The sequence below is a fragment of the Tachyglossus aculeatus genome, chromosome Y4, assembly GCF_015852505.1.
Source record: "Tachyglossus aculeatus isolate mTacAcu1 chromosome Y4, mTacAcu1.pri, whole genome shotgun sequence".
Classification (NCBI taxonomy): Eukaryota; Metazoa; Chordata; class Mammalia; order Monotremata; family Tachyglossidae; genus Tachyglossus; species Tachyglossus aculeatus.
Window position 1 is genome coordinate 6,804,668 of NC_052096.1, and position 10,990 is coordinate 6,815,657.

Sequence of the window (10,990 nt, forward strand, 5' to 3'; positions counted from 1 at the left end):
GCACTGGACTAAGCGCTTGGGAAATACAAGTTGGCAACACATAGAGACAGTCCCTACCCAACAGCGGGCTCACAGTCTAAAAGGGGGAGACGGTCAATAAAACAAAACATATAAACCAAGTAAAACTAATTCATTCAATCGTATTTATTGAGCGCTTCCTGTGTGCAGAGCACTGGACTAAGCGCTTGGGAAGTCCAAGTTGGCAGCACATAGAGATGGTCCCTACCCAACGGCGGGCTCACAGTCTCTTCTCTGATCCCAGTGGCTTCTCCTTGGAGCCTCCCGGAGTTTGGCCCCCCACCCCGAGATCATGGCGAATCACTTGAAGTTCATCGCCAGGACGGTGATGGTCCAGGACGGGAACATGGAGGGAGCATACAGGACCCTCAACAGGTCAGTCCAAGGTGGTCGGGGGGGAGTTGGGTCCCCAGTGCTTAATAAATGCCATCATTATTGTTATTATTGTCTGCACCTCAGTTACCTCATCTGTAAAATGGGGATTGACTGGTGAGCCCCAAAATACAAACGGAAAGAAAGAGATCACCTCACTTAACACCCTTTACAATCTCATAGCCCCACAGTTTAAAAAAAACTTCAGCTGTTGGGAATGAACAGTTGACTTTATACTTTACCTTTGTGTTAAATACCTCATTACCGTACAGAGAAAAGGCTATGTTAAATTTGCTTGCATCCAATAAGATTAACTTATAAAGATAATAGAATCTGTCATCACCTAGATTTCAATTAATTTGATTTTTTTTAACATGCGGTGTTGACCGCTCACTCCACAGAGCAGTTGTACAATGTTTACGATATTTAGACTGTGAGCCCACTGTTGGGTAGGGACTGTCTCTACTCCTTCCCTTCCCCACAGCACCTGTATATATGTATATATGGTTGTACATATTTATTACTCTATTTATTTATTTTACTTGTACATATCTATCCTATTTATTTTATTTTGTTGGTATGTTCGGTTTTGTTCTCTGTCTCCCCCTTTTAGACTGTGAGCCCACTGTTGGGTAGGGACTGTCTCTATATGTTGCCAATTTGTACTTCCCAAGCGCTTAGTCCAGTGCTCTGCACATAGTAAGCGCTCAGTAAATACGATTGATGATGATGATGTTGCCAACTTGTACTTCCCAAGCGCTTAGTACAGTGCTCTGCACACCGTAAGCGCTCAATAAATACGATTGATTGAGTGATTGACAACCTGATCACCTTGTATTCCCCCCTCCCCAGCGCTTAGAACAGTGCTGGGCACATAGTAAGCGCTTAACAAATGCTATTATTATTATTATTGTTATTGTTATTATTATTATTTACAGAAGAGGGAACTGAGGCCCAGAGAAGGGAAGTGATCTGCCCAAGGTCACCCAGGGGGCCGGGCTGCGGAGGGGGGGAGGGGCCCCGCGTGAGGCGCCGCCGGCATTACGCAACCCGCGCCCCCCCCGCCCGCTCATTGGTCGGCCGCGGCCCGGCGGGGGCGGGGGAGGGAGCGGCGGCTCCTGATTGGCTGCTCCCCGCCCGCGCTCCTCATGGAAGGCCGCGCGACCCGCCTCGCGCTCGCGCACGTGAGGGCGGCGGCTCCTGATTGGCTGCTTCCCGCCCGCGCGCCTCATGGATGGCCGCGCGACTCGCCTCGTGCTCGCGCGCGTGACCGCGGCGGCTCCTGATTGGCTGCTTCCCGCCCGCGCGCCGGGTGGGCGTGGCCTCAGGCCTCGTGGAAGGCCGCGCGACCCGCCTCGGGCACGTGACCCCGGCACGCGCGGCCCCGTTCTCCTCAGCCCCGCTTTCATTCATTCATTCATTCATTCAGTCGTATTTACTGAGCGCTTTACTATGTGCAGAGCACTGTACTAAGCGCTTGGGAAGTACAAGTCGGCGACATCTAGAGACGGTCCCTACCCAACAGTGGGCTCACAGTCTAGAAGGGGGGGATAGAAAACTAAACATATTAACAAAAGAAAATAAATAGAATAAATATGTACAAATAAAATAAATAAAAAGAGTAATAAATGTGTACATACATATATACAGGTGCTGTGGGGAGGGGGAGGAGGGGGAAGGGGACTGACTTTCAGTCAGTCATTCAATCCTATTTATTGAGCACCTACTGTGTGCAGAGCACTGTAATAATAATAATAATGGCATTTGTTAAGCGCTTACTATGTGCAAAGCACTGTTGTAAGCGCTGGGGAGGATACAAGGTGATCAGGTTGTCCCACGTAGGGCTCACAGTCTCCATCCCCATTTTACAGTTGAGGTAACTGAGGCAAAGTGAAGTGACTTGCCCAAAGTCCCACAGCTGACAATTGGTGGAGCCGGGATTTGAACCCATGATCTCCGACTCCAAAGCCCGGGCCCTTTCCACTGAGCCACCCTGTACTAAGCACTCAGGAAGTCGGCAACAACTAGAGAAGGTCCCTACCCAACAGCCGGCTCACAGTCTAGAAGGGGGAGACAGATGACAAAACAAAACATGGGGACAGATGTCAAAACCGTCAGAATAAATAGAATTAGAGCTATATACACAAAACCATTCATTCAATCGTATTTATTGAGCGCTTACAGAGCACTGGACTAAGCGCTTTGGAAGTACAATTCAGCTAACAGATAGAGATGGTCCCTACCTCACAGTGGACTCATGGTCTAGAAGGGGGAGACAGACAACAAAACAAAACATGGAGACAGGGGTCAAAACCATCAGAATAAATAGAATTATAGCTATGTACACATAACCATTCATTCAGTCGTATTTATTGAGCGCTTACCGTGTGCAGAGCACTGGACTAAGCACTCTGGAAGTACAATTCAGCTAACAAAGACGGGCCCTACCTCACAATGGGCTCCCAGTCTAGAAAGGGGAGACAGACAACAAAACAAAACACGTAGACGGGGTCAAAACCATCAGAATAAATAGAATTCTAGCTATATACGCATCACCATTCATTCAGTCATATTTATTGAGCGCTTAATGTGTGCAGAGCACTGGACTAAGCGCTCGGGAAGTACAAGTCGGCCACAGATAGGTCTCTGGACAGGTGTCAAAACTGTCAGAATAAATAGAATTATAGCTATATATACTCTTCATTATTCTTTCGTTCAGTGGTATTCAATCGTATTTATTGAGCGCTTACTGTGTGCAGAGCACTGGACTAAGCGCTTGGGAAGTCCAAGTTGGCAACATCTAGAGCCGGTCCCTACCCAACAGCGGGCTCACAGTCTAGAAGGGGGAGACAGACAACAAAACCAAACATACTAACAAAATAAAATCAATCAATCGTATTTATTGAGTGCTTACTGTGTGCAGAGCACTGTGCTAAGCACTTGGGAAGTCCAAGTTGGCAACATCTAGAGACAGTCCCTACCCAACAGTGGGCTCACAGTCAGAGAAGCAGCGTGGCTCAGTGGAAAGAGCCCGGGCTTTGGAGTCAGCGGTCATGGGTTCAAATCCCGGCTCTGCCACTTGTCAGCTGGGTGACTTTGGGCAAGTCACTTCACTTCTCTGGGCCTCAGCTCCCTCATCTGTAGAATGGGGATGAAGACTGTGAGCCCCAGGTGGGACAACCTGATCACCTTGTATCTCCCCAGGGCTTAGAACAGTGCTTTGCACATAGTAAGCGCTTAACAAATACCGTCGTTATTAAAAGGGGGAGACAGAGAACAAAACCAAACATACTAACAAAATAAAATAGAATAGGTACGTACAAGTAAAATAAAAGAGATATGTACAAGTAAAATGAATAGAGTAATAAATATGTACAAACATATATACAGGTGCTATGGGGAAGGGAAGGAGGTAAGGCGGGGGGCATCTAGTAAGTGCTTAACAAATACCATTAAAACAAGGGGTGGGGGAGAGGTGAATAATAATAATAATAATGACATTAATTAAGTGCTTACTCTGTGCAAAGCACTGTTCTAAGCGCTGAGGAGGTTACAAGGTGATCGGGTTGTCCCACGTAGGGCTCACAGTCTTCATCCCCATTTTACAGATGAGGGAACTGAGGCCCAGAGAAGTTGGCCAATCCGCCAAGCTAGCTCTCTTCCTCCCTCCAAGGCCCTACTGAGAGCTCACCTCCTCCAGGAGGCCTTCCCTGACTGAGCCCCTTCCTTCCTCTCCCCCTCGTCCCCCTCTCCACCCCCCCATCTTACCTCCTTCCCTTCCCCACAGCACCTGTATTTCTGTATATATGTTTGTACATATTTATTACTCTATTCATTTTACTTGTACATATCTACTCTATTTTATTTTGTTAGTATGTTTGGTTTTGTTCTCCGTCTCCCCCTTTTAGACTGTGAGCCCACTGTTGGGTAGGGACCGTCGCTAGATGTTGCCAACTTGGACTTCCCAAGCGCTTAGTCCAGTGCTCTGCACACAGTAAGCGCTCAATAAATACGATTGATGATGATGATGATGTATATATGTTTGTACATATTTATTACTCTATTCATTTTACTTGTACATATCTACTCTATTTGATTTTGTTAGTATGTTTGGTTTTGTTCTCCGTCTCCCCCTTTGAGACTGTGAGCCCACTGTTGGGTAGGGACCGTCGCTAGATGTTGCCAACTTGGACTTCCCAAGCGCTTAGTCCAGTGCTCTGCACACGGTAAGCGCTCAATAAATACAATTGATGATGATGATGATGTATATATGTTTGTACATATTTATTACTCTATTCATTTTACTTGTACTTATCTACTCTATTTTATTTTGTTAGTATGTTTGGTTTTGTTCTCCGTCTCCCCCTTTTCGACTGTGAGCCCACTGTTGGGTAGGGACCGTCTCTAGATGTTGCCAACTTGGACTTCCCAAGCGCTTAGTCCAGTGCTCTGCACACGGTAAGCGCTCAATAAATACGATTGATGATGATGATGATGATCTTGTATCCCCTTCTAGACAGTGAACCCACTGTTGGGTAAGGACTATCTCTATATGTTGCCAACTTGGACTTCCCAAGCGCTTAGTTTGGTGCTCTGCACACAGTAAGCGCTCAATAAATACGATTGATTGATTGATTGATTAAGTGGCTTGCCCAAAGTCACACAGGTGAAGCCGATGGGTGACTCCCCCTGATGTCGCCCCCCACCCTAGGATCCTGACCATGGACGGGCTGATCGAGGACATCAAACGGCGCCGCTACTATGAGAAGCCGTGCCGGCGGAGGCAGCGGGAGAGCTACGAGACCTGCCGGCGCATCTACAACGCCGAGATGGCCCGCAAGATCAACTTCCTCATGCGCAAAACCCGCCAGGACCCCTGGCAGGGCTGCTGAGCGCCCACCGGGCCAGGGCCGGGGGGCTCGGGGCCGGGAGCGGAGCCCTCCCGTCCCCCCAAAATCCCGGCCCTGTCGTGGGAGCCGAGCCTTCCCGCACTCCTCGCGTCCTCCTTCCCCGTCCGCATCCGGCTTCCCGGACACGCTTCCCGGAGGGCTCCCGAGGGGGTTGAGGGGGGATCCGGTGACCGTCCCCGTTTCCGAATGCCAGCCCAACCTCCCGCTCCCGTCCCGTCCCACTAATAATAATAATAATAATAATGGCATTTATTAAGCGCAGTTGCAGCCACTTCACTTCTCTGTGCCTCGGTGACCTCATCTGCAAAATGGGGATTGACTGTGAGCCCCCCCGTGGGACAACGTGATCACCTTGTATCCCCCCTGGCGCTTAGAACAGTGCTTTGCACATAGTAAGCGCTTAATAAATGCCATTATTATTATTATTATTATGTGCACTGTTCTAAGCGCTAGGAAGGTCACAAGGCGATCAGGTTGTCCCACGGGGGGCTCGCAGTCTTAATCCCCCATTTGACAGATGAGGTAACTGAGGCACAGAGAATAATAATAATAATGATGGCATTTGTTAAGCGCTTACTATGTGCAAAGCACTGTTCTAAGCGCTGGGGAGATTACAGGTGATCAAGTTGTCCCACGGGGGGCTCACAGTCTTAATCCCCATTTTTACAGATGAGGGAACTGAGGCACAGAGAATAATAATAACAGCATTTATTAAGTGCTTACTATGTGCAAAACACTGTTCTAAGCGCTGGGGGGGATACAAGGTGATCAAGTTGTTCCACGGGGGGCTCACAGTCTTAATCCCCCATTTGACAGATGAGGTAACTGAGGTGCAGAGAATGTAAAAATAATAATGATGGCATTTGTTAAGCGCTTACTATGTGGAAAGCACTGTTCTAAGCGCTGGGGGGGATACAAGGTGATCAAGTTGTCCCACGGGGGGCTCACAGTCTTAATCCCCATTTTTACAGATGAGGGAACTGAGGCACAGAGAGTAATAATAACGGCATTTATTAAGTCCTTACTATGTGCAAAGCACTGTTCTAAGCGCTGGGGGGGATACAAGCTGATCAAGTTGTCCCACGGGGGGCTCACAGTCTTAATCCCCATTTTTACAGATGAGGGAACTGAGGCACAGAGAATAATGGCATTTATTAAGCGCTTACTATGTGCAAAGCACTGTTCTAAGCGCTGGGGGGGGGGATTCACGGTGATCAAGGTTGTCCCACGGAGGGCTCACAGTCTTAATCCCCATTTTACAGATGAGGTCACTGAGGCACAGAGAAGTGACTTGCCCAAAGTCACCCAGCTGACAGTTGGCGGAGCCGGGATTTGAACCCGCGCTCTTTCCACCGAGCCACGCTGCTTCTCCAGTATCCTCCGGAGAGACGGGGGGTGCGGGGCCTCTCTCCGCCCTCCTTCCCGGTGGGAACGGGAGCCGGGGAGTGGGGGCTAGCTTCAAACCGGGGGTCCGGCGGAGCCCCGCATTGAGGCCGAAAGCAAGGAGCAGCAGGTGAGGGGGCGGGGAAAGGAGACGCCATCGCTGCCACCTCTGAATAAATCCCGCGGCGGGAAATCTCCCGCCGGGCCAAATCTCCCACCGGAAAGGCCGTCCCTGCCGGGGAGCGTCTGTTCCTTCCGTTCGTCCCCTTGCGGGATGTGGGTTGGGGGGATGGATGGGGGGGAGGCGGCGGGAAGTCCAGCGGGCGACAACTGGGGGCCCCTCCTGGCCCAGACGTCGGGAGACCGAGGCCCGCCTCGGGCCACGTGCCCTCGGGACCCACCGGGGCCCCTGGCCCGCTGCCCCGCTTCCTCCGCCCCGCCGCGTTGGCAGCTCGGGTGCCCGGGAGCACCGGGAGGGTGCCAGGCGCCGGCCCCCGGCGGGAGAGGGGGCGGCCAGCTGGGCCCCGGGCGGGCGGCCTTGGCCCAGACCAAAATCAACAGCCGCCACCAGGACCGCCGTGCCAACCCTGCTGCCCCTCCGGGCGCCATGGCGACGCCGTTGCTCGCAACAATCATCATCATCAATCGTATTTATTGAGCGCTTACTATGTGCAGAGCACTGGACTAAGCGCTTGGGAAGTACAAATTGGCAACATATAGAGACAGTCCCTACCCAACAGTGGGCTCCCAGTCTAAAAGGACTGGGGGCCCCTCCCGGCAATGCCCGCCTCTGCCCGAGGGTTCTAAACTCAAGTAATAATAATAATGTTGGCATTTATTAAGCGCTTACTATGTGCAAATAATAATAATAATAATGGTGGCATTTATGAAGCGCTTACTATGTGCCAAGCACCGTTCTAAGCGCTGGGGAGGCTACAAGGTGATCAGGTTGTCCCACGGGGGGCTCACAGTCTTCATCCCCATTTTACAGATGAGGGAACTGAGGCCCAGAGAAGTTAAATGACTCGCCCAAAGTCACCCAACTGACAATTGGCAGAGCCGGAATTTGAACCCATGACCTCCGACGCCAAAGCCTGGGCTCTTTCCACTGAGCCACGCTGCTTCTCTGTGCAAAGCATCGTTCTAAGCGCTGGGGAGGTTATAAGGTGATTGGGTTGTCCCACGGGGGGCTCACAGTCTTCATCCCCATTTTATAGATGAGGGAACTGAGGCCCAGAGAAGTGAAGTGACTCGCCCAAAGTCACCCAGCTGACAAGTGGCGGGGTCGGGATTGGAACCCGTGACCTCTGACTCAAGAGCCCGGGCTCTTGCCACTGAGCCACGTTTATTACAACCACTGTCAGTCAAGCAGCGTGGCTTAGTGGAAGGAGCCCGGGCTTGGGAGTCAGAGGTCGTGGGTTCTAATCCCGGCTCCGCCACTCGTCAGCTGTGTGACCTTGGGCGAGTCACTTCACTTCCCTGGGCCTCAGTTCCCTCATCTGTAAAATGGGGTTGAAGACTGGGAGCCCCAAGTGGGACAGAGACTATGTCCAACCCGACTAATTGGTATCTATCCCGGCGCTTAGTACAGCATCTGGCACGTAGTAAGCGCTTAACAAATGCCATTATTATTTTTAATAATTGTGGTATTTGTTAAACACTTACTATGTGCAAAGCACTGTACTAAGCGCCGGGGAGGATACAAGGAAGCAGCGTGGCTCGGTGGAAAGAGCACGGGCTTTGGAGTCAGAGGTCATGGGTTCGAATCCCAACTCCACCGCATTCATTCAATCGTATTTATTGCGCGCTTACTGTGCGCAGAGCACTGTACTGAGCGCTTGGAAAGTCCAAGTTGGCAACATCTTAGAGACGGTCCCTACCCAACAGTGGGCTCACAGTCTAGAAGGGGGAGACAGACAACAAAACCAAACATATTAACATTAAGCGCTTACTATGTGCAAAGCACTGCTCCTGTGTGTATATATATATATATATGTATATATATGTATATATATACACACCTGTATATATATACACATATGTACACGTGTATATATATGTATATGTGTTTGTACATATTTATTACTCTATTTTACGATTGAATGAGTGAATGAATCTCTATTTATTACTCTATTTATTTTACTAGTACATATCTATTCTATTTATTTTATTTTGTTAATATGTTTGGTTTTGTTCTCAAAACCAAACATATTAACATTAAGCACTTACTATGTGCAAAGCACTGCTCCTGTGTGTATATATATGTATATGTGTTTGTACATATTTATTACTCTATTTTACGATTGAATGAGTGAATGAATCTCTATTTATTACTCTATTTATTTTACTAGTACATATCTATTCTATTTATTTTATTTTGTTAATATGTTGGTTTTGTCTCCCCCTTCTAGACTGTGAGCCCACTGTTGGGTAGGGACCGTCTCTAGATGTTGCCAACTTGGACTTCCCAAGCGCTTAGTACAGTGCTCTGCACACAGTAAGCGCTCAATAAATACGATTGATTGATTGATTGATTGCTCCAAGCGCCGGAGAGGTTACAAGGCCATCAGGCTGTCCCACAGGAGGCTTATAATCAGGGAAGCAGCATGGCGTAGTGGGAGGAGGACGGTTCTGGGTTCTAATCCCGGCTCCGCCGCTGGGCTGCTGTGTGACCTTGGAGAAGTCGCTTTGCGTTATTATTATAAGCAATTACTGTGTTCTGCCACTTGAATGTTTCACGTCCTTGAAGGGGTTAACTGCTCCCAGAAAACTTGGCGTTCAGGAAACAGCCCATAACCACTTTTTTTAATTCATTCAATTGTATGTCTGCGGTGTGACCTTGGGCAAGTCACTTCTCGGAGCCTCAGTTCCCTCATCTGTAAAATGGGGATGAAGACTGGGAGCCCCCCGTGGGACAACCTGATCACCTTGTATCCCCCCCCCCCCCCAGCGCTTAGTACAGTGCTTTGCACATAGTCGTAATCATTATTATTATCATATAAGGTGATCAGGTTGTCCCACATGGGGAAGCAGCGTGGCTCAGTGGAAAGAGCCCGGGCTTTGGAGTCAGGGATCATGGGTTCAAATCCCGGCTCTGCCAATTGTCAGCTGTGTGACTTTGGGCGAGTCACTTCACTTCTCTGGGCCTCAGTGACCTCATCTGTAAAATGGGATGAAGACTGTGAGCCCCCCGTGGGACAACCTGATCACCTTGTAACCTCCCCAGCGCTTAGAACAGGGCTTTGCACAGAGTAAGCGCTTAATAAATGCCGTCATTATTATTGCTGTTACAGTCTAGAGGGGGAGACAGACATTAAATAAATAAATTACGGATGTGGACGGACAGTGCTGTGGGATTTGGGGGTGAAGGGAGCTTGCTTTGCACATAGTAAGTGCTTAATAAATGCCATCATTCTTATTAGAGAAGCAGCGTGGCTCAGTGGAAAGAGCCCGGGCTTTGGAGTCAGGGATCATGGGTTCAAATCCCGGCCCTGCCAATTGTCAGCTGTGTGGCTTTGGGCAAGTCACTTCACTTCTCTGGGCCTCAGTTCCCCCATCTGTAAAATGGGGATTGACTGTGAGCCCCCTGTGGGACAACCTGATCACCCTGTAACCTCCCCAATCAATCAGTCGTATTCATTGAGCGCTTACTGTGTGCACAGCACTGTACTAAGCGCTTGGGAAGTACAAGTTGGCAACATATAGAGACAGTCCCTGCCCAACAGTGGACTCACAGTCTAAAAGCGCTTAGAACAGTGCTTTGCACACGGTAAGCGCTTAATAAATGCCATTATTATTATTACGGGGCTCCCAGTCTTCATCCCCATTTGACAGATGAGGAAACCGAGGCCTAGAGAAGTGAAGTGACTCGCTCAAAGTCACCCAGCTGACGCCCCGCAGGACGGTCGTGCCGGCGGCCTGCTGGAGCGGGGACCTCAGCCCTTAGCGACCTTCCCCACCTTGGGATGAAATCCTCTCCCCCGTCCCCCCGAAGCGGTTCCGACCGGCCCCCGTCATCACCACCGGCCCCGCGGAGAGAGTCCGGCCGACGACGTGGGAACGAAAGAGGACCATCTGGTCTCCATCCTGGGGCCAGCTGGAGAAACCGTGAGGGGTGGAAACCACTCGTCCTTCCCTTCAAAGACATTTCAGGCTCCATTCATTCATTCATTCAATCGTATTTATTGAGCGCTTACTGTGTGCAGAGCACTGGACTAAGCGCTTGGGAAGTCCAAGTTGGCAACACCTAGAGATGGTCCCTACCCAACAGTGGGCTCACGGTCTAGAAGGGGGAGACATTCATTCAT

At 49.8% G+C, this 10,990-nt stretch overlaps 1 protein-coding gene across 1 annotated transcript; it reads left to right on the forward strand.

Annotated features, from left to right (window-relative positions):
- Nucleotides 1-260: 260 nt before the first annotated feature.
- Nucleotides 261-5,566, forward strand: MRPS21 (mitochondrial ribosomal protein S21). The gene is made up of 2 exons (XM_038768907.1): nucleotides 261-393; nucleotides 5,102-5,566. The coding sequence occupies exons 1-2, from the start codon at nucleotides 311-313 to the stop codon at nucleotides 5,280-5,282; spliced, it is 264 nt and encodes an 87-aa protein (XP_038624835.1). The 5' UTR covers nucleotides 261-310; the 3' UTR covers nucleotides 5,283-5,566.
- The last annotated feature ends 5,424 nt before the right edge of the window (nucleotides 5,567-10,990 follow it).

Coding starts and splice junctions, on each gene's coding strand:
- MRPS21 (XM_038768907.1), top strand. CDS start 311: ATGGCGAATCACTTGAAGTTCATCGCCAGGACGGTGATGGTCCAGGAC. Junction 394..5,101: donor GCATACAGGACCCTCAACAG/GTCAGTCCAAGG, acceptor CCCCCACCCTAG/GATCCTGACCATGGACGGGC.